At 42.5% G+C, this 20,948-nt stretch overlaps 1 protein-coding gene across 1 annotated transcript in view; it reads right to left on the bottom strand.

Moving 5' to 3' along the window:
* The window catches only part of LOC124595881 (agrin-like), a 279,110-nt gene that overhangs the window by 109,248 nt on the left and 148,914 nt on the right, over positions 1-20,948 (bottom strand). The window contains exon 3 of the mRNA XM_047134792.1: positions 17,632-17,790. Coding sequence (XP_046990748.1) covers positions 17,632-17,790 — 159 coding nt within the window. The remainder of the gene's footprint in view (positions 1-17,631; positions 17,791-20,948) is intronic.

The following is a 20,948-nucleotide window of genomic DNA, read 5'->3' as shown; positions in this document are numbered from 1 at the left end:
TGTTGAAACAAGGATATAAGATGAACATCAACAAAAGCAAGACGAGGATAATGGAATGTAGTCGAATTAAGTCGGGTGATGCTGAGGGAATCAGATTAATAAATTAGAAACTTAAAGTAGTAAAGGAGTTTTGCTATTTTCGGAGCAAAATAACTGATGATGGTCGAAGTAGAGAGGATATAAAATGTAGACTGGCAATGGCAAGCAAAGCGTTTCTGAAGAAGAGAAATTTATTAACATCGAGAATAGATTTAAGTGTCAGGAAGTCGTTTCTGAAAGTATTTGTATGTAGTGTAGCCATGTACGGAAGTGAAACATGGACGATTAATAGTTTGGACAAGAAGAGAATAGAAGCTTTCGAAATGTGGTGCTACAGAAGAATGCTGAAGATTAGATGGATAGATCACACAACTAATGAGGAGGTATTGAATAGAATTGGGGGAAGAGGAGATTGTGGCACAACTTGACAAGAAGAAGGGACCGGATGTTAGGACATGTTCAAAATGGTTCAAATGGCTCTGAGCACTATGGGACTCAACTGCTGTAGTCATCAGTCCCCTAGAACTCAGAACTACTTAAACCTAACTAACCTAAGGACATCACACACATCCATGCCCGAGGCAGGATTCGAACCTGCGACCGTAGCAGTCGCACGGTTCCGGACTGCGCGCCTAGAACCGAGAGACCACCGCGGCCGGCTTAGGACATGTTCTGAGGCATCAAGGGATCAGAAATTTAGCATTGGAGGGCAGCGTGGAGGGTAAAAATCGTAGAGGGAGACCAAGAGATGAATACACTAAGCAGATTCAGAAGGATGTAGGCTGCAGGAAGTACTGGGAGATGAAGAAGGTTGCACAGGATAGAGTAGTGTCGAGAGCTGCATCAAACCAGTCTCAGCACTGAAGACCACAACAACAACAACAGTTTAGGAGATGTGGAATATACGTACATATATACATACATTTTTATAATATGTATGGATGACAACGGCAGAGGAAGCCTACGATTACACGGCGTTTTAATGTATTGCTTCTTTACTGTCGACTCTATTTGCAACACTGTTTGCAGCCAGTATCCACGGATAACACTGAATGTCACTGTAAGATTACATCTTTTTACAGCACATAGTTTAGGTAATATGACCTCATAGACATTAAGATGCGTAAACAAACAGCTTTTGCTTAAAATGGCGCGTAATGATACTTCATCATCCGGCATGACGTTTTAATTTAAAATGTCTTTACTACTAATTCTATTCGCAACACATTTTTCATAAAATATTTACATATATCACTGACTGTACCTGTGAAATTATATCATCATACGACTCACAGTTCAGGAGATATGATGTCATAGACATTGATTAAGGAGACCTGGACGTCACGGTCTGTAGTTTTTATTAGTATTTCGAAATGTAATAACTCGAGAACTTTTATAGGTAGTGGAATTAAACTTATACCAGATAATTTGTATAGTGCGACCTCTATGTGAAAAATTGAAAAACTGTAATACATCATGGAGTAAATATCGATTTTTATCCTATGCAATCCAGTTTCTGATTTTGAATATTTTTAAAAAGATTTTTTAGAAGTCAATTTTTTCTCCTAATATTTTAAGAACATATGACACGCTCCAGCTTGAAATATTTAATGTATTGTTGAATAATGTGGTTCACCTTGTAAGCAAGCACTATTATATTATCAGTACAAAATTTTGTTTCTGCAGATGTGATAATGATACCTAACTATACAAAAATGCTGATTACGAGAAATTGAAACTGAAGATTTGCATGTCGTTTCCTTCTCAATAATAACATGTTGCATCACTCCAAATCCATAATCTTGATGATTCTGAGTGTCGTTTTCATCTTCTTTAGTTTTTATGTATTTTCCTTGTTAGTTTGGCCTCGTTTGTAATGCTTTCAGCAGGTGCTGCAGCTATAGCGAAACATTGCCTATCCACTACTAGTAGCCCACTTACTTGTTGTCACCAGTTTTGATGCCTAGTCTGATAATGGTTTTTTATTTGGTTTTTGCTCCAACATCAAAACATATTATGGCGTCCATCACACAAATCTGAAAAGCTGACTTGCGAAAAAAAAAAGAAAGCTTTGGCCAGCGTTCCCAACTATTGAAACTATCTTTCGAATTCTGTGCTTCGCTATGTAAATAATTTTTCTTGGAGTTTAGAATCTGAATGATCTCTATATATTGGCTTTAGTTCTATCATACCAGTTTCTGAAATGGAGTGTGCATTTGTATGTTTTTGTCCATTCGCTTCACATCTATTATACTTGCGCAATGAAATGTTATCTTTTGGCCAGAGGGAATATTGTGGATACTCATCAGTGGATATTGTGTGAAGAAGAGTTGTCCAAATTGCTTTTCTCATCTCACTGACATTTTCTCTGTTTCTCCTGATGTCTAGACCATAATATTCTGTGAGGTTTTCCACTTCTGATTTGGTGAGTCTGCCTTGTCCACCAATTGCTTTGTCATCACGATGGTTTTTCTGTCCTTTTTTTCCTGTCATATTCTTGCAGTGTTTCCTAAGTATTGACCACATTCCCTTCTGCACATGTCCTATACATTCTTTGTTTTTAATATGGTTTCGCGGTACAACACTACTGAAGCCTTTAGAGTCACCGTCAACAAGGTATTGAGTGTAAAGCACTACCAATTGATGTACTAAAAATGGAGGCTGCCCACCACCGAAACCATGAAATTTTTTGCCACATTTGTGTTCGTTTACATTATTGACACAACCTTGAGAGCCCAGCACCTTGTCTATATCTACAGAAGTATTACAGGAAATGTCATTGCACAATTCGTTACTTAACACATTTGACATTCCACTACAATTCCGATTTTCTCTTGTTTATGGCCTCACTAAACGTAAAGGATTTTTCACTCTTACAATATTTACATTTAGCAACAGACTAAAGCATTTCTGAAAGCCTGCACTTACTACTTAAAATGTAACCATTATTTTCACTGTTTACAACACCAACACCTTGTTCATTTTCGATAAGCTCTTTCGACTCGCGTTTTGAAGCACTGCCTGGCGAAACTTTTAGCTTAACCTCACTCCACTGTGGCGTAAAAAGTCTTCATTTTTACTATATCCAACAACACGCTAGTATTGATTACCATAAAATTTACGACTGCAATTAAACTTCTTCGTTTTTGGCATTGTACGGTGTAAAATGGTTTAAATGTGCAGTCACAACACGTTTACAGCACGAACGCATACAAAAAATAAGTAAATTGACAGAAAGATCGATTGCAATAAATCCCTGCTCATCGTCCAGGCGATATGGCTCTGAGCACTATGGGACTTAACATCTGAGGTCATCAGTCCCCTAGAACTAAGAACTACTTAAACCTAACTAACCTAAGGACATCACACATCCATGCCCGAGACAGAGTTCGAACTTGCGACCGTAGCGGTCGCGCGGTTATTCTCGAGGAGAGCGCTTAACGGCTTTCTGTAAACTTTACGTATAATTTTAAACTTTTTCTAAAGTTTTTCCCTAGCTCACATGCTTAACGTCAAATATTTAATGCGGTAGCCAATTTGTAAAGCAAACAGATGTTTGAAGCTATTTTATACACACGAGTTCCGGTCTTTAAAGAATCAGGTGTTTACTAGTTGTCTTAGTATAGGAAAAATAGCTGGGCGGAAATATCATTTTATACTGCAACAGTGTTGGCTGCCTAACTTCCCACCTAAAAAGTCTCATTTCGGCGTCTTTCATGAGGATTAGTGAATACTATGAACACAAGCCTTTTTTATTGCTCTTTGCGTACTGCTTCTAACACATCATATGAACTTGTTTAAAACTAAAATTTCCAAAGTTCTAAAAGATTTTAGTATGTAAACCATTATAAATCCATTCGTTGCAGGGGCACATGGTGTGAGATCATGTCATGTGAACATTCGCCAGTATGCCAATTTGAATTACTATGACGAAATTTTTTGTTTAATAGCGTATTTGAAGCCAGAGACGCTACGGGTTCCAAGCTCTCTCAAAACTAGCTTTAAATCGTATTTTGTACTGAAGTTTGCTCATTTATTTATCGCAAGTAATCTGTTCACAACGATTTATCACAAATGAAAGAAACAACCTGTATACTTTAGATAACACACAATAAATGAACGGCATGTATAATTGGAGATAAAAGGACGGGAGATTAAGGTTTAACGTCCCGTCAACGACGAAGTCATTAGAGACTGTATACCTGGATTTATCTGTTCACATGCGGTAGAAACGATCCTCGGTGTTTAGGTCAATGCTGCCGAACAGCGTGAGTAAAGAACGATCAGACAAAGTGTTACTTAAAACGAAAGCCGGCCGGAGTGGCCGTGCGGTTCTAGGCGCTACAGTCTGGAACCGAGCGACCGCTAGTTATAGATTTCCTCCTGAAAAAAAAGTTCCATTCGTTACTTTCCTCTAGCCGTCTGCTTCAAGTTGCAAAATTATCTAACGCCACCTTTTTATGCACATTTGACTCTGAAAAGCCGTTATGGATCAGCAGAAATGCGTTGCATATGAGGAGCGCCGACACATGTATGAGGTTAACTAGTGAAATACCCAGAGCGCTGCAATCTCCAAGACGAGTTGCAGTCATCTTTATGTGTTTTTAAGATCTCATTTGTAGTTCTTCCGCCAGAAAGAAGGCGTTAGTTCGGTTGGACGCGAACGGCGTGGCAGTAATAGTATACAAAGGATATTCTGGAAGGAGCTGTCAGTATTCAGGTATATGACAGGAGCACTCATTTGGAGGACATGTGCCCTATTACGAATGGTGAAACACATTTCATGTACATTTGTTTTTGGGCTAGTGTCGTACATGCATGTGTCTTACCCACCCAACCTCTTTGACATTTTATTCTAGCCCAATATACATCGTTGCCTTCAACCTCTTTGCTCTGGATGTCTTCCTCGCATTAAACTTTCCCGTTAAATTCGCAGCTGTTCATGGTGCGTTGTGAATAATGTAGTGCGAGAAACTCATAGTGTTTTACAGGGAAGCATCAGTTAAGTGTATTTGTATCCGCGCTGGCTAAAATGCGACCCATCTACACAGGTGAAGAATACGTAGATATTATGTGCGTTTACGGCCTCTGCGATGGTAGTGCTCCTGCTGCTGTCAAGAATACGGTCGACGCTTTCCGACACGTCAAATTCCGTATCGTAGAATTGTTTACCCGTGTTTTCAGGTCATTGCGTGCAGCAGTTATTTTTTCAATGTTGCCATTTTATTGTGCAGGTACAACAACACATTGTTGAAATGGTGCAGTGTAGTTCTACTACCAAAACAAGGTAACTCTCTGCACGTCTCTATGTCCTACGAACACGTATGTGGCCAACATTTCATGCGTAAAACGTGTACTCATTTCATATACATCGTGTTCACAATCTTCACGAAGGCATCAATGCCACACCACTTAAATTTTGTCTCTGATTAAACGACAATCGTCATTTCTTTCCATTAACATTGATAACTGGTGAAGTCATGTTCAAACGGAATGGAATCGACAACGCACGTAATGCCCATCGATGGTCAAAGGAAAATTTACACTCTACGTGCAAACCTACACTACCGGCCATTAAAATTGCTACACGACGAAGATGACGTGCTACAGACGAGAAGTTCAACCGACAAGAAGAAGATGCTGTGATATGCAAATGATTAGCTTTTCAGAGCATTCACACAAGGTTGGGGCCGGTGGCGACACCTACAACGTGCTGACATGAGGAGAGTTTCCAACCGATTTCTCATACACAAACACCAGTTGACCAGCGTTGCCTGGTGAAACGCTGTTGTGATGCCTCGTGTAAGGAGGAGAACTGCGTACCATCACGTTTCCGACTTTGATAAACGTGGATTTTAGAATATCGCGATTGCGGTTTATGGTATCGCGACGTTGCTGCTTGCGATGGTCGAGATCCAATGACTGTTAGCAGAATATGGCATCGGTGGGTTCGGGAGAGTAATATGGAACGCCGTAGTGGATCCCAACGGCCTCGTATCGCTAGCAGTCGAGATGACAGGCATTTTATGCGCATGGCTGTAACGCATAGTGCAGCCACGTCTCGATCCCTGAGTCAACAGATGGGGACGTTTGCAAGACAACAACCATATGCACGAACAGTTCGACGACGTTTGCAGCAACATGGACTATCAGCTTGGAGACCATGGCTGCGATTACCCTTGACGCTGCATCACAGACAGGAGCGCCTGCGTTGGTGTACTTAACAACGAACCTCGGCGCACGAATGGCAAAACTTCATTTTTTCGGATGAATTCAGGTTCTGTTCACAGCATCATGATGGTCGCATCCGTGTTTGGCGACATCCCGGTGAACACACATTGTATTCGTCATCGCCACACTGGCGTATCACCCGGCGTGATAGTATGGGGTGCCATTGGTTACACGTCTCGATCACCTCTTGTTCGCAATGACGGCACTTTGAACAGTGGACGTTACATTTCAGATGTGTGACGACCCGTGGCTCTACCCTTCATTCGATCCCTGCGAAACCCTACATTTCAGCAGGATAATGCACGACCGCATGTTGCAGGTGCTGTACGGGCCTTTCTGGATACAGAAAATGTTCGACTGCTGCCCTGGCCAGCACATTCTTCAGATCTCTCACCAACTGAAAACGTCTGGTCAATGGTGGCCGAGCAACTGGCCGTCACAATACGCTAGTCACTACTCTTGGTGAACTGTGGTATCGTGTTGAAGCTGCATGGGCAGCTGTACCTGTACACGCCATCCAAGCTCTGTTTGACTCAATACCCAGGCGTATCAAGGCCGTTATTACGGCCAGAGGTGGTTGTTCTGGGTACTGATTTCTCAGGATCTATGCACCCAAATTGCGTGAAAATGTAATCACATTTCAGTTCTAGTGTAATATATTTGTCCAATGAATACCCGTTTATCATCTGCATTTGTTCTTGGTGTAGCAATTTTAATGGCCGGTAGTGTATTTCCAAGTTCGTTGTCCATCAATGCTTAGCACGGTATGGACGGTAACATATTGTCAGATCCAGTCATTTTAGAAGAATGAATGATGGGACAGAATTACTTGATTTTGTTATTTTTTTAAACTCGTTTTGAACACCTTGAGAGCATTTCTTTGGCCAAACGTATTGCAATGTACTTCTAGCTTGACGGAAACCCTCCACATTTTACCAGACGTATGAGGGAACATATCAGCGGCACCTGCACTCATCGCTGAATTGACCGTGGAAGTACAATTAACTGGCCACCAAGATTACCAGACCTTATGCCATTAGATTTTTGTTTATCGTGTTGGATGAAGTCCGAGCTGTGCAGTCAAAAGGTGAACACACGACATGAACTGACATCTCAATATGGATGCTGCTGCCTTTGTTAGGGAGCGAGCAGAGGCATTAAAACAAGTAACACAAGTTCTCTCAAGAGTCCACAAACGCACTGAAGTTCACGGTAGGTTATTGGAACATTTATTGTCAACTATGCCACAGCTGTGACGTGACTGGTACGATAAGGGATTGTACATGTGTTCATACCTCAGGTTCTACTGGAGACAGAAAGATAGGGTCAAGTATTTCGGATAGCCATTGATCTAGGGACCATTTTTATACCCAGCAGCAGGATCGTCTTAATGACATTACTCTACAGTAAAGGGTTCAACTATGAATATTACACAATTTCTCTTGTTTAGGCAAATGAAGCAACTGATATGATGTGGTCTACTGCTGACTTGAAGGGACTTACGGAGGCACCATTAGTTCATTGGCGGTTCCCCGGAGGAAATCAGAAAAGGATCTATTTACTATGTTTTCGCCGTCATCAGCGGAACACAACCCAGCCAAGGATTCCAAGATAGCTACGCACAGCAAAAGGCTGTAAATTTACGATATATTCTAAGGTTCTGGCCTCGAACAACCTTGAAATTTTTTTCTTGATCCGTTTACCAGATGCAGAGATACAACGTTATCCTACTTTTGCACTTAAAATACGCACATAAATGCGATGTGAGGCGAAAACGTGGTTTACAAAGTGACGCACCACGGAGAAATATGACGTAAAATGTCTGCATTGTTATCAGAATGGTTCTGGGAACTCCAAGCTATAGTACTGAAGCATATTCAAAATATACTCATGCTCATAAATTATGGATAATGCTGATACCCGGTGAAACAACGCTCTGGTTGGCGGTTTTAGGGTTTAAATCATCTCGGAGTGTGACCATGCGGTGCATTTGACCTGCAGTCGTCGCTCGGTGGCGCTGGCAGCAGTCCACATACGCAGAGGTGTGTTAGTGCATGTCAGAGTACGGTGCAGTGAGTAAGTGTGCAGACATACTAATGGTGACTGTGTGTTGAAAATGGCTCAAAGAACACATATTGATGGCGTTCTTAGGGATGGAATACTAGGGCGACTGGAGGCTGGTCGAACACACTAGGTCATAGCAAGAGCCCTACGTGTGCCACAAAGTGTGATCTCAAGATTATGGCAACGATTCCAGCAGACAGGTAACGTGTCCAGGCGCTACAGTACGGTTCGTCCACGTGTACAACACCACAAGAAGACCGATATCTCACCATCAGTGCCACAGACGGCCACGGAGTACTGCAGGTAGCCTTTCAGCCTTGCTCGGGACCTTACCGCAGCCACTGAAGCAGTTATCTCGGGACACACTGTCTACATACGACTGAACAGACATGGTTTATTCGCCTGGAGACCTGCAAGGTGCATTCCACTGACCCTGGTCACAGGAGAGCCCGTAAAGCCCGGTGTCAAGAACACAGTACATGGTCATTGGAACAGTCGTCCCAGGTTATGTTCACGGACGAGTCCAGGTATAGTCTGAACAGTGATTCTCGCCGGGTTTTCATCTGGCGTAAACCAGGAACCAGATACCAATTCCTTAATGTCCTTGAAAGGGACCTGTATGGAGGTCGTGGTTTGATGGTGTGGGGTGGGATTATGATTGGTGCATGTACACCCCTGCATGTCTTTGACAGAGGAACTGTAACAGGTCAGGTGTATCGGGACTTCATTTTGCACCAGTATGTCCGCCTTTTCACAGGTGCAGTGAGTCCCACCTTCCTCCTGATGGGTGGTAAGGCACGGTCCCACCGAGCTTCCATTGGAGGAGTACCTTGAATCAGAAGATATCAGGCGAATGGAGTGGCCTGCCTGTTCTCCAGACCTAAATCCAATCGAGAACGTCTGGGATGCTCTCGGTCGACGTATCGCTGCAAGTCTTCAAACCCCTAGGACTCTTCAGGAGCTCCGACAGGCACTGGTGCAAGAGTGGGAGGCTATACTCCAGCAGCTGCTCGACCACCTGATCCAGAGTATGCCAACCTGTTACGCGGCCTGTGTGTGTGTGTGTATGGTGATCATATCCCATATTGATGTCGGGGTACATGCGCAGGTTTTGTATCACATGTGTTTCGGGACGGTTTTCTCAACTTATCACCAATACCGTGGACTTATAGATCTGTGTCGTAAAAGAAGGGAAAAGAAGGAAGCAGGGGATAAATGTTCCTAACGGAGCGCAAAGAAGATGAATATGCTCCTCATTATTAATAGCCTCTGAGTGACAAGTCGGGTAGTAGGTGCCTCAGCACCTTTAAAAGTTTTCTCAAAAATATTGGCATACAAGCATATACGCGCTTTTTTACGCTGAGAGAGAATAAGACAGTGGCACTGGGAAAGAGATGGAGAAGTGGAAGAGAGTAGACAATGGTTATGGTAGAAAAAAGAGTGGAGACAATGGCACAGTGAGAGAAAGATAGTGGTACAATCGCAGTGGAGCTTAGTAGGCAGCAAGAAAACAGTGCTAGAGAAAGAGTGAAGGAGACAGTGCCAGTGGGAGAGGAAAAAAGAGAAAGAGAAAGAGAAAGTGGAAGTGGGTGAGAGCTAGTGTTGATGAGAGACAGAGTCTACGACAATGACGTCGAGGAATAGAGAGACAGTGACTGTGAAGCAGTGACAAGGAAAGAATGAGATATCAGCTGTAAAAGAGAATAAGACGGAAACAGTGAGAGCGAGAGGAGATAGAAGTAGTAGCAGTAGTAGTAGTAGCAGTAGGACAGTTATCAGGTGACTATAGCTGTGAGACAGCAGACGTTGAAGGAAAGCCACAAAGAGGTAATGAGCTTGGCCGATGAAAGTGAGTGGATTAGCATGAGATACTTACAGCGATGGACTAGTGGGTGTGGGCGAGTTACACGTAGGACAGGTTAGGATAGCTTGTAGAAGTGAGAGATGAGTTGCATGTTAAAAAGAGCGCGACTATGTTCGCATCCCAATATTTTTGCGAAAATTTTTAAAGGTGCTGAGGAAGGTAGAATGAGCCAACTGGTACCCCACTTTTCAATCAGGTTCTTTTAAAGAGGAGCACATTCGCCTTTTTTGTGCTCCGACAGGAGCATTTTTCCGCTGAAAGGGCATATGTCCATATCAAGTTTTTTGTCTTAAATGAGCGTTCCTGTCATATCCCCGAATATTGTCCTTTCCTCCTTGGACTCCCTGTACACCAGATTTCAAGTGGATTGATTAAGAGAGGCAGCAATACTGAGCAAGATAAACAGTTTTAGAACCTTGTTCTGCATTTCTGAATATAACAGCAGTAGTGCTCCTTTGTTTGAAAGGTACATGGCCTGACGATTCCTTATTTATCCCTTGGTTAGCCCATCTTGTAAATGTTGTTTCTAGGTACCAGAAACTCATTCATCGAGTGCGACTTTCCTAGATTTTAAACTTTATACGTCGCTATTCTCCTTATAGTCTTCTTTGTAACAATTTGTAAGCCCTTATCTTCCTCCATCTGTCAGTATAGTGACCAGTGCCCATTAAGGCGAGTTGTCAATAGGTAATAGTGAACTGGCATCGGATAGTGAACATGCAATACATGTCGACTGTGTTCTGTCTAGGCGCTTCAGTCTGCAACCGTGCGACCGCTACGGTCGCAGGTTCAAATCCTGCCTCAGGCATAGATGTGTGTGGTGTCCTTAGGTTAGTTAGGTTTAGGTAGTTCTAAGTTCTAGGGGACTGATGACGTCAGATGTTAAGTCCCATAGTGCTCAGAGCCATTTGAACCATTTTTGTGTTCTGTCTCGTGCTCTAATACGCTGACCCCCATATGCGATGGTGCCACATATCTACACAGGTCTATCATTATGTTAGTGTCTGTTGTGTCGTAGAAAACATAAAACTTGGCTCACAGTTTATTGATAGTGGCAGAAAGTAAAACTGAGTTGCGCAGATTGTATGCAGCAGAAGAAAGAGGGAAAATTACGTACAGAAAGCGTACGTACTGTTCGATTTAAGTCTATATAGATATTTAGTTGTAAGACCCACTGGCAAATGATATGTAAGGTCTACAAGAATAGGACATGAAAGGTGATTTTTCAATATGTGCAAATAATAGTTTGAAGAGGGAGAGTAAAAGCAGTTCTTTTCCATTTGTCAATGTATACAATAGTTTAATAAAAGAATACACTGTCCGTTGTAGGCTGTATTGTGTTTTCTTAAAATACAGCCTACAACGGACATTCTTTGAGGCTGTGGATTTTCAAACACAATAGTGCTGCCTCGACATTTAGATAGCGACGAGGAGGTGGTGTGGTGAAACACTGGACTCGCATTCGGGAGTATCGTGGCTCAAATCCCCATCCGGTCTTTCGGACCTATGCTTTCTGTCATCTCCCTGAACTTTTTAAGACTATTTAGGGCTCCACAGCTTTGAAAGTTATACAGTCGAGCACCTTCCCTAATATGGGATTGTCTTCATCTCTAAGGACTACGTGGTCGACGAGACGTTAAACAGCAATCTGTCTTTTTCTCTGACGTCTACTTTATATTGAACAATACAGGAAACAGATGCCTACAAAAGTTCTGTGCATAATTTGTTGGATACGGAAGGCATTTCTCGATTCCTCGCGAGAGGTATGAAAATTAAAATTAGTTAAAGAGTAAAGAGGATGCACACATGTGATTTAGGAATTTCAGTTCAGATTCCCGTACAAAAAGGCACACGTCCTCGACATCTCGAAATTTGCAGCCTCTAAGATTTACAGTTATGCAGATAGTGTTCGGCAGCAGGTGGTCTGTGCGTGTCACATCAGATACAAGACTCTGGCCTAGTTGGGGTCATCCTTGCTGCAGACGCTTTATGCAATGTGTCCCTAAGTACAAAATCCTTTCATTTCAGTTGTTTATTTACATACATAAGCAGTCACCCGATTTATGCTTTGTATGAGAGTGTTTCATCCTTCAGATTATAATATTTTACTGTTCGTGTCATATCCCAACATTTTTTTTGACTGTATCGAGTTTTATGTGTCGTAATATATTGTATAGTCTCAAATGTTTGCGAGTAAAATATCGTTCTAACCGTCAGTTGTAAATTACATTTCAGTTGCACACTGAGCAGCAATGGTGTGCCTCCGGGCACGCGGCCGAACTGTACATTCCATTTTTATGCACAATATTTCGACGACTTCATATTACTCGGTGCCTAAACTCTAACCTAAATTTGAACTATTGTTGGTCTGACGCTGCCATTTATAGCTGAGTTCGACTTTCTGCGCCCACTACGCACTTCGACGCTCATTTGTTTCTCAGAGCCCACACAGTTACTCCGTGAAATGCATATTCTCTCGGCGTTTTCCACGTCTGGTAGATAGGACTGCTAGCGAGATCTCCATACAGCGAGTGCTGGACTCCGGGACTTCTTTAAAATTAAACTTCCACCATGATTTATTACGTTTTCGATGTCTTTATAGATTTCGATAGACTCCTGAATTATAATGACACAGAAACTTGACCTTTGCAGCACGATACTGTTCTTGTCGTATTTAATTTCACGATTATGTTCGAGGCAAATTTTGCTGACAGCACAGTTTCTTGGTTTATTTAGTTAGGCATCTCGCTGATGTTCCTCGAACCTCGCCTCGGGTTTTCTAGTAGTATTACCTCGAACCTATTCGTGAAATTAAATAAGAGACCAGTATGGTGGAGCATAAGTCAAGCTCCAATGACAGAATAGTTAAGGAGTCTACCGAAATAATGATTTGAATTGAACTGGTGTCCGGCCGTAGGTGTCTTCAAGCAGGAAGGAGAGAGGGGGTCAGGGAGGGCGACCAAGCGGGGGCCTCTCCTGGAATCTGGGTAACGGCTTTTTATTCATTACAGAATTCTCACACTTTTCTAGCAGTGGTTATGAGGCGTGCTACTGAATTTGGACATACTTCAGCATTCATTATGTGTCGTATTTTTTGGTTATTATGCTGTTCACAGATTCGGCTCTGTTTTGCAGTCAAAATGGATGTGAGACATTACGGAACCGTGTCGAAACAGTGTCCTCAATGTTTTATCTGTCACTCCCTCATGCGGCCCTTAACGAACTGCAGATCACCTGGAGCGCCAATTCCGACACCAATTCCCATAACAACAGAAACATGACAGCAGTATAAGCGCTCATCATTCGTCTCTCAGTTCGTATAAAGACGCCTCCCTTCTCTGATGTAAAACGGAACCACAATAGTAGCTTACAGCTTCCTGTGGATAAAGAAGACGCTTGCTGGATTGCTGAATATACAGGGTGGGGCAAATAAAAATGGCCCGGAGAACAGAGTTCCAGGATAAAAAGGATCATAGACGTCGAGCTGATTTCGTATGACTCTCACGCATTTTCTAGTGGAGTGCAGCCACATTTTTCTGGTGAGTGCGCACGTTTCGGAATGTCCTTTGACTTGTTTAAAGCAGATATTATCTGACGCCATTTTCTGACTAAACGTTGCGTGGCACTATTTGCTGGCACTTTGACACCATTAAACTTCTCAGCTAACAACTGACACACCGTTTCCACGATTTTGCTCTCATGCGACATTCCACAACGATCACCCGCTGCTCCACTGTGAGTACTATCGTCTCCTCTGCACTGTTCTACCCACACTGACACAACCAGAACTACGCTCTGAACCGGTGTGGATCACGCGGAGAGCGTGCACATTGTGTAGGTGTCACGGGGTGTTGTTACATACCTACATTCACGTCCACTCGTGTTCACTCGTCCGGGCCACTTTTTTTGCCCTATCCTGTGCATTCTGTTTCACACGGCAAAGCAACGTAGTGCTCCCTGAACAACACGATCCAGGTCTACTGTAGGCATGGGTATCTATAATTATTCTTCGGACCTAAATACATCAGCTGAAAAATGATAATACCCTTTTCTACGACAAATTAGTGGAAAAATGTGCGAAATTTTGAGGTGGAAACGTATGTCCCCTCCAGCGGCTGGGAACTTCTCAAACTCTAACGGGTGCAACACTTCACCAAATGCAGTCATAGAGCTATGAACTCTGCTTTCCAATTGACCTGACTACACAATAATGGCACAAAGTGAAGAGATGAGGATTTCCTTGCTTCAATCCTAGGCTGTTAAATCCAGTTCCTAGAGGCCAGCTTCAGTTTGGTTTTGGAAGGCTTCCTACATTCATAGAATGCTGGCCCTTGATCTCGCTTTTTCCAATCAACCCAAAAAACCTAAGCTTTGAAAATACATTTTATTCAACTTTACTTACGCCAGTCAACATTAAAAACAAAAAAAAATCAAGAAAGGAATTCAATAAGTCCATTAACGTGATCAGAAGTGAAGTTTCGTGAGAAAATAAAGGGTTGTAGATGTCATCAAAGTTGAGTGTTTTCCAAAAAATCATTCAGGAGGCTCTAAGCACTAGGTCATCCGTCCCCTAGACTTAGAACTACTTAAACCCAACTAACCTAAGGACATCACACACATCCATGCCCGAGGCAGGATTCGAACCTGCGACCGTAGCAGCAGCGCGGTTCCGGACTGAACCGCCTAGAACGGCTCGGCCACAGCGGCCAGCAGAGTTTTTCAAAGTTTTCTCTTCGTGGAACTTCAAACTGGTACTTTGTTGGTTATTTTAGTTGACATCCGACAGAATTTTTATATTTTAGATTTTAATTTTAGTTACAGCCTAATATTATAGGAATATAACAATTTTTTGCGAATAGTTTCTACCTACATTTCACAACTCATTAGTTACCCTAGTATAATTTCAGATAAATGAATAACAAAGGCCGTACTACATCGTGTCCATACTCACATTAATAGTATAAAAACTTGTGTGGACTGTTGAAATATGGATAACGTTTACATATGAAAGTAATCTACCTTAAAATTACTGTGCGGATATTTATCAATCAAGTGAGAATAATTAGTTTTTTATACTTTCTGTCAAAATTAGTGCTTCAGGAGAGACAATTTTTTAATTCATCGCCTCAGTTATACCAAAAAGTGCAAGCATTTTGCCACCTCTTTGTAAATATGTCGTCGGCCATTTCTTCAGAGCTACAAAACGCTTATCAAAGAACAACAGTGAAACCTCTGAAAAACATATGAGCATCAAAGAGCATAGCGAGCAGTCGAACTCGGCTGCGAGTCTGTTTGGAGTCCAGACAGCGAGTAAGCTAACACAGCTCGCAGCATCTGAAGTTACGATAATGTCGGCCATCGACTGTAGTGCAGGCAATGGAATCAACAACTCGGCTGTAGCCAGAAAGCACACTGTTAATCAGTTAAGCCGAGAAAACCTGAAATATCGCACGGAAGAGCAGTTTCCAGATGCTAGAATAGGTTTAGGTTGAGAGGCACCCACATGCCTTGCTCATACTGTGGCATCAAGCAGTCAGGCCTGCAAGATGAGTGGTCTGCCAAGCGAGTGGATTCATTCTTATTTATCAAGTAACATGAACTCTAGTACTCACACTTAAGTTACAAGTTATCCTCCTATATGATTAATACGCAACGGAAACACGCATCTGACTATCAGTAATTTACAGAACTCTGACTGTACACTACGCACTGGCAATACCACATTTTCTTTTTGTCTTTTATTTAACGGCTTTTATCAACACGTGGCCACCGCACTGAATATGAATAGCGCACACATTATAAATTCGGGACATTATTACAACGTACAATTCGAAGGAAAAGTCCACCAATCTTTTTCTTTTCACTATCTTATTTATTCCGATAAATTCTCTAACCTAAACACACAAATTCTATAACCTACAACAATAACACATGAGAAATTCCGCCCAGTGGGCATGGCTTTACAATGGTGAATCTCTATATTATGGTCTCGTAATTATTTTTAACGCTACAGTGCACTTTCTGGATAGGATGGTGGATCTTTTATTGTACCTCACACTTCGACTCTCACAATCATCATCACTAAACTTTCCTCCAGACCGAGCGGTACCGAAGGAACAAGCATAACCCACTAATCTTTTGAAACTACCTCGCTACTCTCCCGTGCAAACCACACATACCCAAATTACATGACATACACCACACTACAACATGAAATACTACACAGAGAATGGTCACAACATTATCACTTTCAGCTTTCCCACTTCAATTAATATTTATCCCAGTTTCACACGACACTGCCCCACTTCGTAATTCTACTTTCCTTCTGTGAACTCTGGATATATATGCACGTCTTCCTGTGCAATGCAAGCCAAGTGGCGTTGCTGGATAGACGGCCGACTCACCTTGATTCTCTCTCAGAGTTTAAATCTAGCGTCTCACGGAATCATATCACGCAAAGTAATATTAAGAACGTATTCATCACACACGCGAGTCCTCAACTGATACCACGGACGAGTACTTCTCTTTATCTTTTGTCTCATACACAGTTTGAGACTCACACAGTACTCACCACGTGGAAGTACTCGTCTCTAATTTCAAGTCCTGCACACGCCATTTCTTAAATATTTCAACTTATTGTACACACACTAGTAATTCAGCTTAACTTAAGCACACGGAAGTATTTCAACTTATTGCTACACGTGGTTTCATTGTGACCGTTGGTCACTTCCGAAGAATACTACAATCCCATTAATATTACCTGCCTGACATTTAATTCTCCCCACAAAAGTTCCTGAAATAGAGATATTATTATTTCAAACTACTCTTAAATATTCCACATGCATACCATGTCTCCACTCTTTCGTCATTGCGGAGCACAACTAAAACAGGTCTTAACAGCACAAGATCCAGCGGCAGAGTGCCGAAACATGGCCGTTCTCTAGGTCCTCTCCCATCTCTGTCGAGGTGGGGGAAGCACCTTGCTATCGTATTGGTCAGCCACATTTCAGGCGCTCAAAGCTCTGGTAAATTTCATCTCTTTGGTCCCACCAAAGGTGGGCAAAGGATCGACTCAAAGATGATCATATACTCACATTCACTATCTGCGGTTAGCAGACGACCATACATTCATTCATTTCACAGATCTCACCAAACTGGATGTAAGGATTTACTTTGTGGGAGTGCACATGTGATCAATTAAATAAATAAATTGTCATTCTTTCCCACACTGGTATCCGGCTTCGCTGTATTAATTGAAATTGAGTTATTTTACAAAAAAAAATGTGTTGTTCTGACAAAAATAATGAAGTATGTTGTACCTATTTTCAATGTCGGGCGGTACTGTACCCTTTCAAGGTGTCACTGCCGCAGTGGTCCACGGAGTACGTAATTATTTTTCTGTCTTGTTTGGTCGCAGACGAGTGGGTACTCACGTATGCCGGTGGTCTGGGCGTGGCAGAGCAGCTCCCAGACGCTAGAGTAGGTGCGGTTGTCCTTGCCGCAGACGCGCCGCCACACGGCGAACGCGAGCGCGCAGTGCTCCGGCTCCGGGTTAGCCGCGCATGCGCCGCGCCTCACGCTCAAGCCTCGCACTGCACACAGCAACACACCAACGGAAGCGTCAGTCATCACCGTTGCAGTCACTTCACCGCCACACTGAAATACACTGTCCGACGTCAAGCACACACAAGGGGGGGAGAAAACGAAATGAAGCTTCATTGATTGAGATGGAACGTGAAGTTACAGGGCGTAAGTTGTGTAATTTGTGGTAAGTTCCTATGGGACCAAACTGCTGAGGTCATCGGTCCGTGTACTTAAACGCTACTTAATCCAACTTAAACTAACTTACGCTAAGGACAACACACACTCCCATGTCCGAGGGAGGTCTCGAACCTCCGACGGGGGAGCAAGGCGCACAAGACCGCGCGGCAAGGTAGTAATGGGATGGTTGTGTTTGACGGTCAACAACGCAGGTAAGGCACGTGTGGCGCTGGACTGTGAGATTTCAGTACGGACTAGGCATCAGTGCAGGTTGTTTACGAGAACAGTACACTTCGTATTTGCATTCAGAGGCCGAGGTCGATGTGCCATAAAAGGCCTAGAAGAGTTCCAAAGTGGGCAGATTGTGGGGAGCCGATTAGCTGGAGCATCAGAAACCAAGACAGCCAGCTTACTGAATGTTTCAAGAGCAACTGTTTCAGCAGTCATGACAGCCTACACAAAACATGGAAAGACATCATCCTGTACAAAGGGTGTCAGTGCGAGGGACTAGTGAATTAAGTCATCAGTCATCGTCAGAAAGGGAAGAAATTACATGTGGTGTCCAACAAGAATCCATTTTAGGGCCATTGCTTTTTCTTGCGTACATTAATGATCTCTCATCAGTTACACTGTCAGAAGCAGAATTCGTTTTGTTTGCAGATGACACAAGTATTGCAATACATAGTATGTCGAGTCTAGTTCTAGAAAGATCTGCTAATGATATTTTCATGGATATTAATAAATGGTTTAAAGCCAACTCACTGACATTAAACTTCGGAAAGACTCACTATATGCAATTGAGAACCTGTAAGAGGTTTCCACCCAGCATATGCATAAAGTATGAAGAAGAGCAGATAGAAGAGGTTGACAGTCATAAATTCCTGGGATTACAACTTGATAATAAATTCAGTTGGGAGGAGCACACCACAGAACTGCAGAAACGCCGTAACAAATCTGTATTTGCAATTCGAGTGTTAGCAGACGTAGGCGACATAAAAATGAAAAAGCTTGCATATTTTGCCCACTTTCATTCCATAATGTCACATGGTATAATATTTTGGGGTAACACTTCACATCAAACAAAAGTTTTCAGAGTCCAAAAGCGTGTAATAAGTATTATTTGTGTAGTAAATTCACGGACGTCCTGTAGAAACCTCTTCAAAGAACTGGGTATACTAACTACTGCCTCTTAGTATATTTACTCCTTAATGAAATTTATCCTAAATAATATATCCCTTTTTCCAACAAACAGCTCAGTTCATACATACAATACCAGGAACAAAAATGATCTGGACAAGGACTTAAAAGCACTTACTTTAGTTCAAAAAGGGGTCCACTACTCAGGAACACTCATCTTCAATAATTTGCCAGCAAACATAAAAAATTTAGTTACAAATAAAGATCAGTTTAAAAGGAGCCTGAAAGACTTACTACTGGCCAAATCCTTCTACTCCATTGACGAATTTTTTAATAGAAACAAATGAGGTATTGTATAAACTCATACTATTAGCATTGTTATTTCAGCTTTAAAAATGATGTAGTGTATATACTCATACTATTAGTATTGTTATTTCAGCTAAAAAAAAAAAAAGTGACATGTTCCACATCCATGAGGATCTCCTCAGCACGGATCTATGGAACGAAAAACTAATCTAATCTAATCTAAAATCTAATCTGTAAATGTAATAGTGGGCGCAAATGAGAACTAAATGACATCGTGCGCCACCACGAATTGTGCCAAAACAACACAAAGCTACGGCGGCTAATGTGACTGCAGAGCTCCATAGCCATCTTCGACACCCGTATCTATAACACTGTCCACCGAGAACTCCATAAAGCGAATATTCATGGACGAGCTGCTACACCGAAACCATTAGTGACGACAACCAACACAAAGAAGTGTAAAACATCCTCTCAGGAGCATAAATCCTGGACGGCTGATCAGTGGAAACACGTCATGTGGTTCGACGAGTCAACGTTTTCGCTATTTCCAACATCGGGTGGGGTTTAGGTCTGGGGAACGCCAAAGGAAGCCTACAATCCTGACTGCTTGATTCCAACGGTTAAGCATGGAGGTGGAAGTGTGATGGCGTGGGCAGCCATATCACGGTGTTCTGCTTGTCCCATCATTACTCTCAAAGGCCGTGTCACAGACAACGATTATGCAAAGATTTTAAGTGATCCGGTGCACCCCGCGATTTAAATATTGTTCCCCAACAATGATGCCATATTTCAGGACGATGATGCACCCGTTCACACAGCCAGGACAGTACAATAGTGGTGTGAGGACCATGGAACTGAACATCAGCGTATTCCCTGGCCAGCACAGCCTCCGCACTTGAACATTATCGAACCCTTGTGGGCAGAATTGGAGCCCAGACTCCGGAGCAGATTTCCGCCTCCCTCGTCACTGCAGGAGTTAGAAGAGGTTTTGATCGAAGAGTGGCATAACATTCCACTGGAGACTATGCAATCGTTATATGCCAGTATTCAAAGAAGTATCACAGCTGTATTACGGGCAAATGGGGGTCCAACTCCTTCTTAATAAAGCATTACCATGTAAGTACAGATTTCACATTATTTTGGCTATCCCTGTAGTTCACTGATTGCAAAATAGTGTCAGATTTACAAAGAACTCGGCTGTATAAAAGGACTTATTATTAAGACGTTGCAACCCCTCTAACCTGGACGTACTCCCGGATTCGGTTGGAAATGGTGCCATTAAGCCATTCTATCCCTCCCTGAGGCAAGATAACCCACAGCTGTTGCAACTGGTCTTCATATCCTAGATCAGAGGTTCTCAGACTTTTTGGCACACTGTAGCACTTGACATTTTAAACAATTTACGCGGTCCACGCTACCTTGTTCACTTAACAAACCCTGAGGTGTGCACGCGTAAGCGGGAGGGTTAGTGCAGGTTGAGCGACGACTCCCGCAGGGGTGAATAACGGTACGTGGGGAATACCTTTCTCCGTCTTGCTTAGTATTG

This window comes from Schistocerca americana, chromosome 1, assembly GCF_021461395.2.
Source record: "Schistocerca americana isolate TAMUIC-IGC-003095 chromosome 1, iqSchAmer2.1, whole genome shotgun sequence".
In the NCBI taxonomy this organism is placed as follows: Eukaryota; Metazoa; Arthropoda; class Insecta; order Orthoptera; family Acrididae; genus Schistocerca; species Schistocerca americana.
The sequence above is the reverse complement of the archived record's forward strand: the minus strand, read 5'-3'. Positions and strand labels throughout refer to the sequence as shown.